The following is a 20,774-nucleotide window of genomic DNA, read 5'->3' on the forward strand; positions in this document are numbered from 1 at the left end:
AATCATTAATAGTACTCTAATGTGAAATCATGCAAGCATAGATTTTTAGAAATATTTGAAGTAAATGAATCTGTGTGCTTTTGAACCGTCTCATTGTAGAATTACTCTTGAACTATGTGACAAAATTGGTGATTTTCTTGGTTTTTTATTTTATCACATCTTTTAAGTTTGTTCTGTTGAAACAGGTTTTTCAAGCTTCATGTCTAGTGCCATACTTCTTGTAGTCCTTGTGTTCCACTTCAGCCCTGCTTGCGAGGCTGATTTCTTGTGTCCAGCAGCGCCTGCAGATGCTGTAGGCCTCTCCTAAGGGGTTTTGCTCCCTTAATCTGCCACTATGAGGGCCAGAACCTACTCAGCTATTATTTGGTACTTGCTTTACAGAGATCCAGGGACAAAAGCCAGAGTTGCAAAAATGTGGTAGGACAAATGGGAACAGTTTTAAACTGAAAGAGGGTGGATCTAGATCAGACATTAGGAAGAAGTTCTTTACTATGAGGGTGGTGAGGCACTGGCACAGGTTGCCCAGAGAAGCTGTAGCTGCCTCATCCCTGGAAGTGTTCAAGGCCAGGCTGGACGGGGCTTTGCGCAACCTGGTCTAGTGGAAGGTCTCCCTGCCTATAGCAGGGAGGTTGGAAGTACATGATTTTTAAGGTCGCTTCCAACCTTAACCTATCATTCTATAAGCTACAACTACTTGGCCTGTTGGGGGTGTTCTAGTGATCCTTTGTTAAATATTATAGGCCTGCATAGTCTTCCTTTTCAGTCCTTTTCAGTAGGAGGCCTACCAATATCACTGTTCCACTTGTGTTTTCATGACAGTTGGGTGAATAACATGCTTAACATGGGAAACTCTGCCTAAACTAACAACAAAAAAAAAAGGCAACTGGATTCTTCTAAACTTATTCTTGGGTACAAGGAAATCTGATAGTTTTGAAAGATTGTACAGGACTAACAAAAGAGTGTAAAGATTGATAAAGGAAGGAAATACAATACTCCTGCTTCTAAAAGTGGGAAGAAAGTAAGAGATGGAGAACTTCCATACTAGCTAGATCAGATAGATCAGCCAGTTCTAAACAGTATGACTTCTTTCTTCAGTTGCTTGTAGAATGGGATTATGAGAAATCTCATAAGCTGCTCTGAACAATAAACTAGGAAGTCTTGAGCAGTGTGCTAGCTCATTTAAATGGCATCTGACCATTTAAATTCCTGCAATCTTGGGCTAGCTTTGATCCCTAAAGAGAGTAGAGCTATTGTTTGGCCCTACAGGAATGCACTTTGTACCAGTACCTGGACATCATCTCCTGTCTCCTCTTTGCAAGATGCCGTATCACAGCTTCAAGTTTCAAAGAACTTGTGACACATAGCAATTGTAATAATTTTACATCATATAAGTTCTCCTTCCTGTTATCATAACCAGTATCCTTTTATTATTGTTTTCTGTGTCCTAATCTGAAGCCTTCTGGGATTGTTGGCAAGTGTTTTGCAAGTAGACATATTAAGTTAGACAAGGAATCCCATGTTGTGTTTGTTTTATTGGTCAAGGAACTGAGGCACACTGTGCAGTCGCTTCCTTGGATGGTTACTGGGTAAGAAGGCACAGAATATACCCTAAAGGTGTATGCTTCTTCTAGGAGAATGTGAGAGAGTGTACAGGAAGTAAAAACGTGTAATGCCAACTTGTGTTGACAATAGTAGGTAGACAAATTAGAACAGTAGATCAAAGCATCATTGAGAACCCAATAGCCATGCTAAAAACACTTCAGCTCTTTTAATTTTAGAGTAGCTCTAGTCTGTTCTTGTGGACTGAATGCCTGTTGGCAGCTGGAACACATTAGGTGTGCTCCTGGCATACATTGTCTTACATTACCTTAGTTTAACCTAAAAGGCATCCAATTCTTTTGTTCCAGAACAGCTCCATGATGTGAACCAACACACCATCAACAGGAATGATCAGGCAGTTCGCTTAAGAAGTATGCTCTTAGTGTGAACCCATGCAAATATAGGCAAACCCTTAGAGCCACTTAATGCAAGTTAACTGAGCAATGTTTCCTCTTATGTTCTGGCTGAACAATTTTGAACCATCTATCAACTCCTTCGCAAAACTCTAAAGTACTGGAGTGAGAATGTTAGCTTTCAATAGCTTCCTTTATTAGAGAAGAAAAAAGTTTGTAGGGAAAGGTTTTTATATTTTGATCTAACAAGAATGCTGGCAGTGAGAAGAAAAAATGATAGGCTTTCAGGTAACTAAGTTTTTGCAGCTCATTAATAAGCATCTTTTCCTTCCCTATTCAAAGAACTATCATGCCTGTTTCAAAGGTGGGAAAGTGGGGAAAGTGCTTCTGTGATATGTTGTAGTGAATGAGTATGGTACTAGCTATAACATTGAATCCAGATGCTCAGAATTGTAGGATCTAACAGCTAGGCCATATTGCTGCCTGCTATGCAACAATTAATCTCTTAAAAGATTAAACAGACTTTCTTATAGTTATTTTAAGTAAATAACTAATATAAAGCTATTGTTCTGGCCTATGCAACACCATCCTGTTCACGTCATTAGAAAATTTAGTGGTTTTCCATTTAAGAGGGTTATTTCTCCCCCACCCCTGAATGATGCATTTTGCTTCTGCTCTTAATGTCACTGTTTTGCTTCATTTTCCTGTGTTAAGTGTTTTGGCCACAGTTTCCATTTGAAATATGAGTGGGAGAAGCTCTCTCCAAAAAGCCTGCCTAAAAAATGATGTATAAATATGTCACAAGGATCTTTGGTTTGGCATTTGTAGGATGTGCAATATACCAGTATGTAGAACCTTTGGTAATTAAAGGCTCATACCACACTGCCTACATCCTTTCTAGGATTCTTTTTTTTTGTTTGTTTGTTTTAATTTATTTTTAGGCCCGGTATTCTGACTTAGACTTCAGAAATAGTTGTTGGGTTAGGGTTTTTTTTGGTTTGGTTTTTTTTCTTTTTTTTTTTCTTTTATTTTCTTCCTTTCCTTAGGTGTATTTGTGCATTAAGTGCTGACAAAGCTCTGTAGCAAGGCATACGATAAAGTTTATTTAGGTATCTTCTCATTCTAGTGTATTATGAGCCTTTTCATAAGGTTAGCCAGAGTAGATTAGTGATTGGGTGAGACCTCCAATGTGAAGTTTCTTAGCTAAGCTTTCTGCACAGGAAGTTCAGGACTCTCAAATAAGCAGAAGTGATTGAATTGGGAGAATAAACCATGTGTGAAGATAGTATGAAACATCCGGGTTCATTGACCGTTAAGAACAGTCTAACTTTTTGCTGTGTAACAGACTTCTTCCTTCTGGATAAGGAGTTGATCATGTAAGGTGCTGAGGGATCATGGTTTACAGACCATCAGGATCTGGGTATGTTTCTTCTCCTTTCCACATCACTTCTGTAAGTACTACTGTAAGATTTCCCATTACATCATGGAGTTTGGAAAGAACCTCCAGGATCATCTTGTCCCGCTTCTGGTCTAGTTAGACCAGGTTGCTCAGGGTCTTATTCTCACAAATGTTGAGTCTGTTTACATACAGTATTTTTCCTGCACAGTTGCAGTTTCTCTAATCTCAAAACTGTAATATTATCTAGAAGCTTTGCTGAGGTTAACTCCTACCACCTACCCTTTTTCCAGCCTTGTATGTAAATTCTGATTTTCTATTGCCATCAGTGTCTCATATAAGGAAAAGGAAAATGGAAGCTGTGAAGCATGCCTGTAGAATTACCAGAATCTCTTCGGCAAATTCTTGGTTTCAAGATAACTAGCAATTGTTCTTCTATTGCTATTGCGACCTCTCTGTGTTAATCCTGACCTGAAGGGATGCTTTGGTTTGGGAGCAGATGCCTGTACTTCAACCTTCCATCAGGAAGTAACTAAACTGTAACAATCTATTTATGGTAGGTTCTTTTGTACTGCTAATAACCAAGCAAGGGCTAATATTAAGCCATCTCTGATTTTGTTTTGTGTGCGTTTGGTTGTAAAGACAAATTAGAGCTGATGAAGTCGGCAGAGGGGAAGGACAAAGGAAGTAGAATCTTGATTCCAATAAATTTTCTTTGTCCGTTGGACAATGAGAATCCTTATGAATTCTCTACATTTGGCTTGCTTTCTTAGATGTGGAAAATTTAGGATTGCAGAAACTTTAAACAAATTATTCTCAACTGGGGGTGAGGAGGCAGGGAAGAAGTAACGTTAGCCCACTATTAACTGCACTAGCTGTTCCCTTTTGGATTTTACAAAAGTGGTTGTTACTTGAAAAGGAATTCCAGTTTGATTTTCTTCTAGTTGAATTTGCTTTTGTCTCTGTACCTTTTGGGCTTCTCATAGTAGATCATTACCCTTTTTTCATCCTTGTGTCTTAGCTTGATCTCTCATAAATGACAGCGTGCCCATCTCTGAATTAATTTAACTTTATTGATCACATATTGCTCTAGGGGTGAGCTGAGATCTGTGTAAACATTATCTTTTTAGAAGGAAGTGGAATTAAAGCTGCTCTAGCACCTGCTAATGTAGGATGCGGCCAGACTTCCTGTTCAAGAGGAAATCCTAATTTACTCTTCCTTGTAAACTGAAGGCTGATCAGCTTACCACATAGTAACCTTTTGACTTGTAAACACTGTGTTCCTTTGGACTGCTTTTAGCCGCTAGAAATTATTTCCCTCAGGCATGGTGGTAACTTTAACAGTAAACTTTGTGTTGAATGTCATGAAAAAGCAGCAACGCTTTTCTGCTGAACTAATTTTAATGCAGTCAAGCATACCTACAAACTCAAGTAGGTGCTTAAGATGCCTTCAAGTTCTAAGAAGGTGGCTGTATTTTTCTTTGCACTCTTAATCACCACTGCAGTGTTAAACAAAGAAACTTGTTATCCATTGGGTATGGAAAACAAATCGAGTTATTGCGATCATTTGTGTTGTGATGCAGTCTTTCAGCTCTTGAAAATGCTTGTTATATGTGGGTGGGGAGTTGGCCCTGGCTAGGATATCATGGTGAATCACTGGCAGTACTGCCAGGTTTGGCATGGATGGAGATTTGGGTTGGGGCCAGTAAAGTGAGTTACAGTGCTTTTTTTATTGTTTATTACCAGCCCCGAAAAGATTTTTCTGTCCTTGAGGAGGAAGGAAGAGATCAAATTTAGCAGGAGCAGTATTTGTTTCCTCTTACTGCTAATACAGCAAAAGAAAGCTGCTTCTGAAATACGGATGTTCTCCAGGCTTCTGACAGCCTTGCTTAGATGAGTGATCGGAGGCCTCTGGAATAGGTATGCAGCTGAGGCTTGTCTTAGCGATCCCACAACTCTGAGGTTTTGAATGAGGAGCAGATACTGGGACTAAGAACTCAAAGTAGTTCTAGAACTTTAAAAAAAAAAAAAAAAAAAAAAAGTAAGATCGTCTTGCAAAGATCTGTGTGTAGATTCCTTCTGCCTATGCGAATAGTAGAAATTTAAATAATATGCTGCCACTGTAACCCGCTCTATGGCTTCAGGGATTGATGCAGCTTACTGAAAGGGTGGAAGTGGATTGATTCTCAAGGAACCAAGGCTCCTTGTTTATACTTGTCTTCTCTCACTACACCCCAAAGACTTAAGCATTTATTTTCTGTTCTTTTATGGTATTTAAAGCATGTTGATAATAGAATAATGATGTTAAATCCAAAAGAAGTACAATTTACTTTCTGGTGCTTTTTTCCCTTAGGCATTAAGGCTCCACTGGCAGGCATGTACCTGATTCCCATTCAGTGTGGTTTTTATGCATCTCTGTTGCTACTATGGCTCTTACATTGTTTATAAGAAATACTCTTAAAACAACAGGCATAAGGGATTTTTGTTGGCCCAATATAGCAAGCTTACTATCTTTTTTGGTTAAAATGTGTATGAAATATGCATTAAGAAGAAAAAGCATTTGTCTATGTCCTTCCCCTTTCCCCCAACACTCAGACTTTAACACCTTTCCTGTATCATAAATGGGTACTTTTATAAGCAGATTTCTGTTACAAATAACACAAAGATACTGATCTCTGAAGAAATCTTGTATCAAAATCTCAACTCAGTTTGAAACAATGACTTATTAATGGATTTTGTTTCTATTCTCTCTTCTTCTTTCCCCAAAGACTTTTTTATCATGTCACTAGAGAATGCTGAGGGTATAAGAGAGTAAATATGGTTCTCTTGAGAAACTAAGTCCTGAGAAAATTGACAAGACAGCTGCGTTTCTGGCTGCCCTGGTCTTTCAAAACTAACACTCTAGAGGAAACTAGCTAGTATCTTGAAATCTATCTTCACAGAGATTAAAAAGCTGCGGTGCTTGATGCAGTGAGCCAGCAGTCTCCTTTTGAAAAGTAATTTCAACTTTTTTACATCAGTCATAATTTTTATCCTAGTGTGAGATGATTATATGAAGATGGGACTTGTAGAAGAATATGTACATTTCTCATAATGCATAGTACTTGCTGTTGCTTATTGCCATGGTACGTAATATGGTTGAGCAAGATGAGTTCCAGTAAGGATGTTCAACAGGATTAGTATATCCCTTCTAAACAGGAGAAATAAAGTTTTGTTATCTGTTGTGCATTGAACAGTTGGCCTTGTTCTTGAGAATGGTAAGTGTAGTGTTCCAAATACCTGTAATGCTGATAATTAAGCATCATGTTGCTAACTTTTAACATGTGAACTTACATCTTAGGTGTCATTATGGTTGGCAAGGACAGTTCTGTGATGAGTGTGTCCGCTACCCAGGCTGTGCTCATGGGAGCTGTAATGAACCATGGCAGTGTAACTGTGAAACCAACTGGGGTGGCCTGCTCTGTAACAAAGGTACTTAACATTAATGTACAGGAAAAATAAGTAAAGTTGCATGATTAACTGATAACTCATTAACCATTTTTTTCTGCTAGTGTGCAACTAACTGAGTATTTCTGTGCCTAATTCTTTCATGGCAGGTGATGCCTAAACGTTGTAAGTATAGGAAGTTTAAGATGAAAGGCTTGGAATTGTCCTGACTCTTCTAACTCAGGCAGTTGGCTCTTGCTTATCCTTTTGTGTTCTGTGGATAGTTAGCAAATGACAGGCTAGCTAATGGAATACAGGGATGATGTGCGTGAATGATGTTCAAGCCAGAAAGGCATCTGTTTGTCTGACCAGCAATTAAAATGGTGAGATTTGTGTTCCCTGTTGATTGATTGACACTTTTCTCTCTCCAGATCTAAATTACTGTGGAAATCATCATCCCTGCCTGAATGGTGGAACCTGTATGAATACTGAACCAGATGAATATCGCTGTGCTTGCCCAGATGGCTACTCTGGAAAGAACTGTGAAATTGGTAATTTTTTGATATTGCATGTATCTTCAGAAATCTGAAGCTGTTTCAGGCATAGCTGTGTTCTAGTTGGTCAGGTGGCATTTTATGATTATTGCTGCATTTTTTTTTTTTTTTTTTTTTTTTGTAGAGGAGCTGTTTTCTCCTCAAAAGCCAGCTTGGTTTTTGAGAGGGGAAGTGTGAAAAGTGATAGCAACAATTAGAAAGTGTTACCTAGTAAGGGGATTGTTTTCTTCTTTCCAAAAGCTTCCTTACCTTCTGAGAGAGAGAATATCAAAAATGATGGCATACAACTTGTTCCTGCTCAACCTGATTGCTTAGTGCATTTTCTGCAAGTGTTATAGCCCTACATGGAGTGATGATGAGCAGTGCTGTCTATAATTGCAAGCTCTATTCTTTGCTGTTTCCAAGGACAGTATTAGAATGAAGCTAAACAGACCTTTGATGCTTTGAACTACTACTACCATTCAGACCTCTGCGCATGGCATATCTGTTTTGTCTCACAGACAGGGGTTAAAAAAAGTGCTAGAGCACTCTGAAGCTGGAAGTGCATGGTTAGAAGCAGTAGGTTAGTGGGGAACTTCTCTAATTCTTGTGATATTAAGATAGTGACCTGTCTACCTTTATGCTTTCTAGTCAGTAGATAGGAAGGATGATATGCACCTTCAGTAAAATCCTGCTTCGGTCTCAGTAGATTGTAGGGAGGAGAGGGAGACTCCAAACTTCTCTACAGGCACCTCTCTACTGCTCGTGCTCTTGGCCACTTTTAACCAGAACACAATTTCTAACTGTGCAAGTTCTTCTTAACTGTTGCTGGAAGAGTATTTAGGAATAATTTCTTTCCCCTTTCTTCCCAGCGGAGCATGCTTGTGTATCTAATCCCTGCGCTAATGGTGGAATTTGTCATGAAATTTCATCAGGCTTCAAGTGTCACTGCCCATCAGGGTGGAGCGGACCAACATGTGCTATTGGTGGGTATGCATCTACTGATGACTGACCTCGTTAGGTTGAAAGGACTGATACAGCTTAATTGATAATATCTATGTTGGTAACGGATTTGGTGGTAGTCTTTTACCTTAGTTGTCTAATGGCTATGCTTTGGGATACTCCCAGAAGATTAAGGGTACTGTGCAGTCATCAGTATCTGTTTGATGCAGTTGAAGTCTGCAGGTTAGCAAAAGCATAGCTGGACCATATCCAAAGAAATGCCCTGTCGCCAGAGCATGTAGGACAATTTCTGACTCTTTAGCTAAAGCAAAATCCAGAATGGATTTATTTTAAGAAATATAGAATCATAGAACGGTTTGGGTTGGAAGGGACCTTAAAGATCATCTCGTGTGAATGTGAAAGTTCTCCCCTTCTTAAAGTAATAGAAGAGTAGATTACTCACTTAAGTATTTAAGTGTCTGGTTCGGAAGACAGGGAAGTAGTTGAAATGTATTGTGGTATTGGTTTACATTTTGCCTGTGATTTGGAGCACAGGGGTTTTATCCGTTTTTCAACAGCAACTCTCCTGAAAAAAACCCCTAAATACTGGCTACTGTGTCATGATCTGGTAACATGACTGTCAATGAATGTGTTCATCATTGGCAGATTAACCGAATCTTCTTACTGTTTGCAGATAGGGGAAAAGGAACTCTGAATTTTTTGAACTCAAAGATGTGAAAAAAGCCTAAGTAAAAATTAGGTTAGAAAAGTTAGTCTGTTCCTAAGTTTGTGCATTCCTCCCCTTAATTTCCAAATAACTTAAAACCCAAACAAACAAAAAAACCCACACAATAAGAAACAAACAGATTAAGCCAAGTTTTAAACCATGTAATGGAAGGCACACTTTGACTTTCCAGATATTGACGAATGCGCATCTAACCCTTGTGCTCAAGGAGGGACCTGTCTTGATCGTGTTAATGCATTTGAATGTATATGTCCACAACAGTGGATTGGAGCAACATGTCAGCTTGGTAAGTAATTACCTTCTAAAGTTTTGAAGACAACTGCAGATTATTCCTAAATAATTAATAACTCTGGAGGCATTTCTGACATGATTTTTCTGAAGAAAACATTGAAGATGTGTGTTGCTACTGATATCGTAGCTCTGCGTTAGTAGATCCAAAAGCCAGAAGTTTCAAGTGAACTTGTAACTGTTTAAGCCCCAACTTAAGCTTACTTGTAATAATTCTTCTAGAATGCCTGATAACTTTCCTGTTTCAAAATACAGCATTGGTGATGGTAACTCCTGCTTCATGGTGGCAAAACAGTGACTATAAGCTTATGGAGGCAAGGAAGGGATTTGCCCTGACTAACAAATTACCTTTTTGAGTTTTAGCCAAAGGAAAGTAAAATAACATGCATGTGCTACTATAGATAAGTATGCATTAAAGTCCTCTGGTATGTAAATGGTTTTAGTGCCCTACCTATGTATAATATGAGCTTCTGATGCTTGGATTGCATGGGAACTTTGCTTGGTGCTGTGGTAATCTGTTTCTGGGTTTGTTCTTTATTCTCTTCTTTCTTTTATCTTCTTTCACAGATGCTAATGAGTGTGAAGGGAAACCCTGTGTTAATGCTTACTCTTGCAAAAATCTCATTGGTGGATATTACTGTGACTGCATTCCAGGATGGACAGGAGTAAATTGTCATATCAGTTAGTATTTTTTTAGTATGTATGTTGACCATAGGATGCTTTCTTATTTAAAAAAGGGTATTACAATGAACATAGCACACATACAAGAAAAAAATACCTATTGTCAAGGTTTTTTGAAGTCCAAGCAACGTAAATTGAAAATACTGTTTTGAAAATTTATTTGGAAACGTAGTTGGTATGAGTTTAAATACACACATAACTCTCTTAATATTAATCTCTCCCTACTCACCTTGATTCTGAACGGTGTCATGTACTGATTCAATTTAAAATACTTTTTAGTTAAAATGTTAGATATGAAATTAGCTGTTAGCATTTCGTTAGATTTCTGTTACAGTATAATATAAATATGTCATATGGAAGATGTAACTTTCTATTACATGGGGTTTTTTTAAATAAGAAATCTTTAAAGACATAAAGCATCCTTGCCTTCCTTTGAAACATGTAGAAAAATCCTTCCTGAAAATCATTCGTTCCCTGTTTTTGTGCTAGAGATGTACTTTGCAGCTTAGTCCTCCAGTATAAATTCTAATGCCTTGCATATTTTATCCATAGATATTAATGACTGTCATGGACAATGTCAACATGGAGGGACTTGTAAGGTAACTTTTGTTTATTCCTGCCGTGTTGAAAATCAATCTTGTTCTAGTTATGAATTCTGTAGTTTGGAATTGCAGGTTGGTTAAATGCGGTTTAATATTAAAGTATAGTGTTGCACTTGCAGACTCTTGCACTGTTTCACAAAATAATTTTTTGTAGTGCTTCTGTTGTTCACAAATCCAGAATATAGAAATAACTTCTTGTGTGCAAGTTTTATCAATAAACAAATCTTTCTACTTTTCCTTTTCTCTCCCCCTCTGTGAAGGATGAAGTGAATGGTTACCATTGCTTATGCCCTCGTGGTTTCACAGGAAAAAACTGTGAGATGGAAACTGATGAGTGTGAAAGCAACCCATGCCAAAATGGAGGCCGTTGCAAAGATCTGGTGAATGGATTCAGTTGCCTGTGTTCACAAGGCTTTTCAGGAGTCTTCTGTGAGGTGAGGGCAGTGGTGACATTACTGCAATACTTCTCATGGCTTGAGTTCTTGAAAGAAACATATCTCCAGGTTTAAATGGGAGTAACCCAAGGCTAAGGCATTACTAACTAACATAGCTGTTACTTGATACTCTGAATAAGTAAATTTGTTGTGCAGTGCTGTCATAGTAGCTGTAACACTTGAATTTGCAGCCTGACAAAGTGCAAGCTGTTGCTCATACATGTTGGCTCTCCTAGATGTTTAAGACTGCAAGTATTCCTTAAGCTTGAAATATTTACCTTTGTGATTTTCAGGACCTATGTTTTTTTTCTCCACTAGAATGCTTTAGGTCTTCATCCTAATTACTCTGAAGTATATAATTGAATTACCTTTCAAGTAATCCTACTGCTGTTGGTAAGAGTATCCATGTAATTAAAAGCAGGTAGATATGCAAGTATTGGCTCTCAGAACTTTCTTTTTGACTTCATTTTAGAAACATGTAGTTCTAGTGCTTAAACAAGATCTGAAATACTAAAATGCTAGAGGTAATTCTAGTTCTTCTTAGGGAGATCATTAGACTTTTCAATGCGAAGTTATATTGCCTGAAATGTGTACTTTCTGGCTTTCACTGATAGCCAAATTCATGTAAGTGTTATGGCTAGCAAAATAGACATCAACTGGAGGCATTGGGTTGGAATTTTGTTGGATTTGCTCCAGAGTTTTTCATGGAGGGCATTGGAATGACCTCTCTTAAATGGTGAAGTAATTTTGTTCTGTATTTGTGGTGTTAAAGGAACAATGCCCTCCTTTTTATTCAAAATTAAAAAGGGTTGCAGATACTGACCAGCGTAATAAAATTGGTGCAGTACCTAATATTCATGTACCATTACATAAAGATCATAGCTTGAGTGCTCTACTCTTGGCTGATTCATACCATACCATGTAATTAAAGTTTTAGCAAATCTGTTTGAATAATAGGGGGGAGTTGGCTACTTGCCTTGTGTGTTGCAGGAAATATCTACCATTGATTCCAGATGCTAAAGTGCCAGCTACTGAACTTGCATTGGGAAGGGGAAATTTACACTAATGGAAGGAAACAAATGGAGACATCTGATAGAGGAGATCTGAGAATCTTTCTCAGACCTTAGCTATTTTGTGTAGCTTGCTTTGAATGTCCTATATGAGAGCATAAAATAGCCATGTAAAAATCTCTCTGCAGCTGGAATTGTATGTGCTGCTCTGAATTAAAAGCTTAACACCATTTGTGTTCCTTCTGCTTTGATTAGCTTTGGATGTTTAACCTACTTATCTAAGAACTACTAAAAGTAGTGAGCAAATCCACCATTGGACTTAGCTTTCTCAACCTTACAGACATAAAATTATCATGAGAGATGTGAAGAGGGAAAAAACTAAGGGGAATAAGGCAATCCTTAAGAATAACAACTTGGAGGAAAGCTACTGTGATGTAACTATATCCCTTTTGAGGCAGCTTTGTGGATTTTGAGGCCTGTTTAGGGCATCACCAGTGACCTTGTGTATCAGTCTAAGATGTAGAAGAAGCAGGATTGCTTTGCTATAGCAATTTGTCTGTTTTAAGGGTTATATTATGAAAGCTAGGTTTAAGTTTTACTTTTTGAATCAGGTGGTGATAAGTATTCAAAATATACCTAGTATTTCTGTGTATAAATTGGTATGGTGATAGTATTTGTAAGAATAAGGCCCCTGAACAGCTTGGTCTAACTAGAGCTGCTTTGAGCAGGAGGTAGGAAGTAGCTGACCTCTAGAGGTCCCTTCCAAGCTATATGATTCTATAATAAGTGCTATGTATTAATTGAGGTGGAAAGAGAAATTGCTCTGGAGAACAGGATTTATTGTTTGGTGGGTTTTTTGAGTTCTGTGTATTTTAAGTGTGTTGCAGACACAAAAGTTGACAAGTGCATTTCTATTTAACTTGCATTATAGCACCTAGTATGTAGGTGTGAGGGACAGAGAAGTGACTTGTAGTAATCCAGAATCATCACAGTAAGATGTCTTTTCATGGCTTGTTCTTTGCTAAGTTATTGCAAATGTGCTTATTCAGCCTCCTGCAAAGTAACGTTGTCTTAGGAGTGTGAGAAATGCTCTATATTAGGATTGACTAAAGTAACCTGAAGTTTCTCTGTGTTGCAAGGTGGAATGTAATATATATGATTCATAAACTTCCTTAAAACTTGGGGTTCCTTGTACATTAACTTCATCTGTGTCTTTGGCAACACAGATAATGCTGCTTACTCCTGGGAAATGAAGCAGCTGGTGCTAACTATGGCCTCTCTTACAGATGGATATTGATTTCTGTGAACCTAACCCTTGCCAGAATGGGGCTAAATGCTATGATCTGGGAGGAGATTATTACTGTGCCTGCCCTGATGACTATGATGGGAAGAATTGTTCTCATCTCAAGGACCACTGCAAGAACAATTCTTGTAAAGGTACCTGCTGTTTTCCAGAAACTTCTCTTAATGTATTAGTGGTACATCAAAAAGGTAGTATTTCTGGGAACAGTTTAATGCAGAAACATTTTTATTGTACTCACTTGGACTTTGTGAAAGTGAGGCAGCCAGAAGAAATGCTTGTAGCCATCCTAATTTTTAAAGAGGTAGAGGGTAACTTAAACTGAACATAGCTTTTAAATTGTGATTAGTTGTAATTTTTGGTTGACATCTTAAAAAGTAAAAGACTGAATGGTGATGCAGATTGATAGTCTGATGATGTACTTCTCATTCTTAGTAATAGACAGCTGTACAATAGAAGTCTTCACTAATGCTACCCAAGAAGGAATCCGTTTCATTTCATCTAATGTTTGTGGGCCTCATGGACGGTGTATTAGTCAGCCAGGAGGAAATTTTACTTGTGCCTGTGAAAGAGGTTTTACTGGAATATACTGTCATGAAAGTAAGTAGAAATTTCTTTTAAATTATTTTATTGCTCTAAAACTCTATTTTTTGTTATGAAGCTTTATAATATAAAATGAAACATCAAGGCTTTAAAAATCTTGTGTAGAGCATTGTTTCAGGTGTACTGCTTGAAATCCATTTATTTCTGGTAACAGTTGTCTCTGTAATGGTATATACTTCCTCTGTGAAAGAAAACTGATTTCAGTCCAACTTGAATGTTGGACTGAAACAACAAGTAGGTAGACAACCTACTACCTTTATGTACAGTCTTACAAGAAGCCATGGATTTTTCCAACATGGGAATAATGCAGAAAGGACAGACACATTAACAGCACAGCTTAGGAGCATGTGTATTGCTGTTCCAGGTATTTTTTGAACACCTGGATATTTTTGCCGGATAAACTAAATGCTCTGGTTCAACTTGCTATGTGAGAGAGAATATGTCTAGAAACCTTACCACGCTTGAAAATAGATGTTTGAGTTGTTCTTATGTATGTACAAATGGAGTACAACTTTGTGCTCCTTTTCTTAGAGACACAAGTGTGGATAACTCTCCTAGGTAGGTGAAGACAGCCTTGAGCAATAATTGTTGACTTTTTGTCATAGATATCAATGATTGTCTTGGAAAACCTTGCAAGAATGGTGGGACGTGCATCGATGAAGTTGATTCATTTAGATGTTTCTGCTCAAGTGGCTGGGAAGGAGAATTGTGTGACACGAGTGAGTACTGCTAAGCATTACAGGGTCAAATATTAACAGTTTTGCTGTAAGTTAGTGATGGTTGGCACATGGTTAATAATAATGAGGTAGTTTCTCTGTTCTGTAATTACAGACTATGCAGTGTTGTTTTCAGAAGATTTTTGGGTAGAAGCTCTAAAAGTCCTTTAATAGGAACATAACCTGATTCTTGGGTATAGTACAGGAGATACCTCAGGAGGAGAGAATTGCATTTTCTCCTGAGAAGCAAAAGCTAATAGACCATGTTAGGGGTCTACTCATTATATTGCTTTTATTGCTTTAAGAATATGTGCTTCTTAGTATTTCTTGTACATAAAAGTTTGTCCCTTACCCAATCTACTCATACACAGCAGTTTCCAAACTTGAAAAGGGTTTTTGCTTTAAGCCAGTTCAAGCTATAATGTGCTTTCACTTTACTGAAGGAATTTATAAACTTAATATCTGTTCCTTTAGTAAGAAAATAATGGCTGAAGCCTGAATTTTTACTCTATATCATGAGTCAGCGTTTCGTAGTCTGGGTTTGGTGGGGGCAGGCCTTTACTCTTGCTGCCCTGGCTCGAGACATATTGGGCCCCAGCTGACAGAGAAGTGTGCTAGGCCAGTTCATGGTTAAGTTACCTCTGAGGAAACTGCAGTTGGTTCTTTTTGTACTCTGAATGAAGCTGCTTCTAAAACACGACCACAAGGACTTGCTGAGAAATATTATAGGACGTGCACCAATTAAGATATGAAATAAAGACTGAGAAGCTTTTGGCAGGTGTCACTGTCAAAAGAGCTTTTTGTGTGGTCTAGATGAAGTTTGGTCGGGAAAAAATATTCTACCTATTAAAATGTTTGTCTTCAGTGAGAAGAACTTTCTCTAAAATCCATGTATGTGTTCAATGCATGCATATGTTTAATATGTATACACATATGTATGTGTATATATATGGTTAAGCCATCTAATAGCTTTTTCTTTGTGTGTGTTGAGACATAAAGCAGGACAGGGAGCCTTAACTGTTTCACGTGAGTGTCCTGGGTTGCAGCTAGTTTTCCAGGACATTGTGGTCCTTACTAGAAAGTTTTCTCTGAAGTTCAGAATATGGCTCTTTAGAAAAATCTACTCTGATGCTCTACTAAGAAGCTATACCGAATGGTACTTTTTGTCTTAAGCCATCGAAGAATCTTTCATAATTCATGTTGTTCTGTATTAGATCAGAGTTTTTTTCCTTGCTTACGTAAAGATAACCCCATAACAATTAGGAATGCTCTTCCTAAATAGTACACAATTTATTTTCTTTATAAAGAAGTATTTTATATTTTCTCATGGCCTTGGCTAGGCTGGATCGTCTAATTTTAATAACTTTTTCTAGATTTCAATGACTGTTCTCCTAACCCATGTCACAATGGTGGCCGATGCATTGATTTGGTAAATGACTTCTATTGTGAGTGTAAGAATGACTGGAAAGGCAAAACTTGCCATTCACGTAAGTGTTCTTTACTTTGATCTTTAGTTTAGCCAAAGATTTGTTTTCTTTCTTCTCATGAGACAAGAGTTCCTGAAATTTAAAATAAAACAATTGCAGTGAAAGAATAGGCATATTTTCATTACCTCTTCCAGTTTCCCACCAACAAAATGGAACATTTAAAAAATCTATTCCTTCATATAGTGAAATAGTGTTGTAAGAGATGCCTTAGATTTGGCTCTTTTGGTTGTTTACAGTAATACAAGAAGTGGAACTATGCATTTCTAGTTCTGTTGCATTTAAATATGAAGTCTCTTTAAAGGTAATTTTTGATTAAAATGTACTTTGTCTTAAAATTCAGCAACACTAACAGAAATTAAAACTGGTTTATTGTGATGTGTAGGTGACTACCAGTGTGATGCGAATACTTGTAGCAATGGTGGAACATGCTATGATGATGGAGATACATTCCGCTGTTCATGTCCTCCGGAATGGATAGGAAGCACCTGCAACACTGGTAAGCTTTTTAAATCGTCTACAAATAAAGCCAGAAGAAGTAGAGAAGTGTTTAAATAATACCTATTTAGTAAAAAGGCACACTGTTGTTCTAGCTGTTCCAGTTGGCTGGTGACTGAAGTTTTACAGTAATTCCTTCCACTCACCTCATGTGATACTGATTTTTAGGAAGCTGTTCTCTTCAGGCTGTTTACATGGTCTTTTACATATCTTCTCCTAACCAGATTTAGAACACCTGTATCTTGACTCCTTTATTAGTCTTTAGAGACCATGTGTAAAGGTTTATTTAGAAACTTAAGCCTCCTGCTTTGCATGAAGGTTCATAATGAGAGTTAAGTTTGTGATGGAGAAGCATATGAGCAGACATACTCAGGAAAAATTAAATGAAGTGGTTCTTGGGAATTTGCAGGGTTTCTGCTTGCTGTAGGGAGCTACTCTTGATCTTTTTGGGGTTTGAATGTATTCTCCATGGTACAATTTTCTGAATATGAAACTTCCATCAGGACCAACAAGTTGAATAAAGATCAATGTAACTTAGTATAGATAGTAAAGAGATTTTTAGATACAATTGCAACATTTAATCAAAGCCTGAACTTTAACTCACTGCTAAAGTAAGAATGTAGCAGTATTTGGAGGATGCTTACACAGATGAGGAAAAATTTGATAATCTTTTTATGAAACTTCATGGTTCAATCGAACAATTGAATTGGAATAATAATGAAGGTGAGAGGTTATCATGTGATGTGACTATTTATGGAGTCTTTCAACCTTCTTGTAAGTCTTGCACTGTTGACTTAAATGCTGTTCAGGATTGTGCTATTGACATATCCAGATGATAGATACTATTCATTTTCTGTGCTAAATAGAGACTTTTTCTCTTTTTAAAGCTAAAAACAGCAGCTGTCTTCCAAACCCTTGCATGAATGGTGGAACATGTGTTGGCAGTGGAGATTCCTTTTCTTGCATCTGTAAAGAAGGTTGGGAAGGACGTACATGCACACAGAGTAAGGCTTTTCTCCTTTCTTCCCCTGAATTCCCCTGTGATATTAGGAGTATCTGGCACAGAGCTGTTAACTGAAACAAAGCAAATTTATAGTATTCATGTGGCAAAATATCTGAATTGTTCAGGGTGGGGAGGTAAGTAAAGATGATGATGCTCAAATAGTGAATGAAGAACTTGTCATGATTCTTTTTGTACCTAGTCTCTGCCAAAATAAAACTTTCAGGCTTTCTACAGAAATACAAATTTTTGGAAACGTGCAGAGTAAAAAAAAAAAGTCCTCACAAATACCAATTTTAATAATGAAAACTGTGTGGAAAGGCAGGCAGTAGTATATATTCCATCATTTTCTCTGAGTTTAGAAATAAATTACTTTGACATACTAATCCAATTAGTTGGTTAGGAGGAGTAAAGCCTGCAACTTTGGCTTGTATTATTGTTGGTTTTGTGGGTTTTTTTTTTGTTTTTTTTTGGGGGGGTGTGTTTTTGTTTTGTTTTTTTCTCATGGTGTAACATAAAGCAGGGGTGGGGGAAGTCTAAATTTGAGCTCTGGTGTCGCTATAAATCTATTGTGAAATTACTGCTGTGTTTTGATGTATGTCCCAGTTATCTGTTTTAAAGCTGACCAGTGCTAAGTATAAGTGCATAAATGAATTTGGAGCAGTTTATAATGGGAAAGATTTGTTTAAGAAATGTGGCTAGTTGCACATACATACATTACATATGAAGTGCCAAAGCAGTAGTAATTCTTTAGAAAGCTTTTAGAGCCTGGTTGAATTATCCACTACCAATGCAACCGATACCCTTATCTATTTCTGTTATGTTGCTATCATGCGCATCAAGATTGTGCTGTTGATATATCAAAATACACTGAAGTTGTAAAGTCAGCATTTGTCAGCCTATTCATAAATTTTAAGGTCTGTTAGGTCTAATTGAACTTTCTTGGCAAGCGTGGAAGAAAGTGTTTAATTCTATATTAGTTTGCTTTGCTTTCCTGAGCCTTAATATCATATATTAGACAAAAAACATGGCACTAGTTATGCTAGCTTGTATTATTCTTTTTTATAGATACCAATGACTGCAACCCTCATCCATGGTAAGTATGCAAACTCCAGTTTTGTACCTACTTGAAAATAACAGTGAGCACTGTAATATGGATTCCCATTCCAGATTAGAACTCTGTCCGAAAATAATTGAAGCTAGCCTCTGTAAAAATCTTAAAATATTTTTTTGCCATGTCTCATCTATTACTTGGCAGGAAAAAAGACCACAAACAATCCTAGTTACTGTGATGTGAAATGAATGAGACTTGTGAACATCTCAAGCACTCACAGCTCAGTTTTAGAATAGTAAAAGAGAAATTAAAACCTGTTAGTTTACAGTAAATAATTTTAGGTAACATAAGAATGTCCTGTTAGATCATATATTATGTATAAACATGTTTTAAAAACAAAATCTTATGGAAGATGCAATTGGGAGTATTTTAAAAAGAGGTTGATATTATGGTTGAAGGGGAAAAATGTGGATGAAGAGAACCAGCTACCTTATCTTTCTCTGTTGTCCATTCTGATGCAATAACCTGTACTTCATCTATTAAAAAAAAAACCAACAAAAAAACAAAAACAAACAAACCTTGCATAAGCTTAGGCTTTCTCCGTATTCACTTTACAGTGAGGTTTTATCTCCTTGAGTTCTGTTAATACACTTCCCCTCCCCATGCATGCACTTTTGTAGGATGTTCTAACAGGTGACTTACTAAGACATATTGTTTATCTAACATTCTGCTTTCTTTATTGATGGGAATAGACCATCCTCCTAAACAGCACCAGAAGGTTTAATTAACAAACCTATAATTAGAGACCAATGAAACAATGTAGATGGCTTATTAAGTAGACTTCTATTATGAATTAGCAAGGACTTTTTAATTCTATGTTGTTGAATAGTGAGAAAGTACATGAAGAGGACAATAGAAATTTGCATTTAAACACACCATGTGAGAACTGTGGTTTTTGCTCATCTTTAGACTAGTGAATCTACCCTGTGAATGCTTTGTGTAATAATAGGTCTGTTACTTTTACAGTTACAATGGAGGCATCTGTGTTGATGGTGTGAATTGGTTTCGATGTGAATGTGCGCCTGGGTTTGCTGGTCCTGACTGCAGAATTAGTAAGTACCTGTGTGGGTAAAGACCTCAAAGGCTGTGCTATTCTGATGCACAAGTTGGAAAGAGTGCCCTGTGACCCTTTTTGCATTAGGTTGGCTGAATTCTAAATGATGAAGCAGAACCCACCTTTCAGTCAACCTGGTACTGATACTTTTAAATAATGGCAAGTTATTTTCCTTTCTTCATGTCACTAAATGGAAATGAAATGACTTGGCTTAAAAGGCTTGGATTTTGCTGGATTTTGTTTGACAATTCTGAAGATTCTGGGGTGTTGACTTCATAGAAGCTTATTAAGTTTTAAGTATTGATAAGCAACTTCTTGTTAAAGTTGATGTATATGGCCAGGTGTCCCATTTAACATTAGAAACTGAAATACACTGAGACATCTCAGATGAAAACAAAAACATCAGGAGTGTTGTGCTGGCATGTGAATAACAGAGAAGTGTATGATGAAGGTCTTTCAAAGCTATAAAACCTGTTACACTTCTGAAGGAAGCTAGAATAGAACCAAAAGCCCTTCCACATCCATTTGATATTTTCTGCCTACATGGGTAACAGTTGCACTACAGCATTTATCATGTGTACTTTCTAAGTACAGTCCTTGAAACACAGAAGATGAGCTGATACTGTGCGTCAGTCAAGAACTGGTGTTTAAACAGTTTTTCTGAGGGACTAGAGTGGGCCTTCATTTACAATGGAAGGAACACCTTTTTGAAAGGGAACATCTTTTCCTTTTCAAAAGATGCTTTGGAAGGGAATGGTTGTGGTTGAAGATGAAGCAGTTGGTGCCTGTGGCTCACAACTTGACAGGTTGGTTTCTGTTGCCTTTGTTGGTGAACTGTTGCATAAATTACTATTGGTCACTTCCTCAGGATAACACCACATTGCTGCGCATCTGAATCAACTATGTTTTCTTGCCTCTTTCAATAGATTGCTATGCTCAAATCTCTGGATCTTTGCATATTGTTTTTTGTTTGCTTGTTTTAGGCTTTTGTGCTAA

The 20,774-nt window shown here is 37.3% G+C and overlaps 1 protein-coding gene across 1 annotated transcript in view; it reads left to right on the forward strand.

Annotated features, from left to right (window-relative positions):
* JAG2 (jagged canonical Notch ligand 2) overlaps positions 1-20,774 on the forward strand; it is a 67,189-nt gene that overhangs the window by 37,673 nt on the left and 8,742 nt on the right. The window contains exons 6-20 of the mRNA XM_030484048.1: positions 6,689-6,819; positions 7,206-7,325; positions 8,180-8,293; positions 9,167-9,280; positions 9,850-9,963; positions 10,516-10,562; positions 10,826-10,999; positions 13,296-13,446; positions 13,745-13,909; positions 14,518-14,631; positions 16,002-16,115; positions 16,498-16,611; positions 17,498-17,614; positions 18,679-18,706; positions 19,691-19,776. Of these exons, the coding sequence (XP_030339908.1) occupies positions 6,689-6,819; positions 7,206-7,325; positions 8,180-8,293; positions 9,167-9,280; positions 9,850-9,963; positions 10,516-10,562; positions 10,826-10,999; positions 13,296-13,446; positions 13,745-13,909; positions 14,518-14,631; positions 16,002-16,115; positions 16,498-16,611; positions 17,498-17,614; positions 18,679-18,706; positions 19,691-19,776 (1,703 nt within the window). The remainder of the gene's footprint in view (positions 1-6,688; positions 6,820-7,205; positions 7,326-8,179; positions 8,294-9,166; positions 9,281-9,849; positions 9,964-10,515; positions 10,563-10,825; positions 11,000-13,295; positions 13,447-13,744; positions 13,910-14,517; positions 14,632-16,001; positions 16,116-16,497; positions 16,612-17,497; positions 17,615-18,678; positions 18,707-19,690; positions 19,777-20,774) is intronic.

Source organism: Strigops habroptila, chromosome 4 (assembly GCF_004027225.2).
Source record: "Strigops habroptila isolate Jane chromosome 4, bStrHab1.2.pri, whole genome shotgun sequence".
NCBI lineage: Eukaryota > Metazoa > Chordata > Aves > Psittaciformes > Psittacidae > Strigops > Strigops habroptila.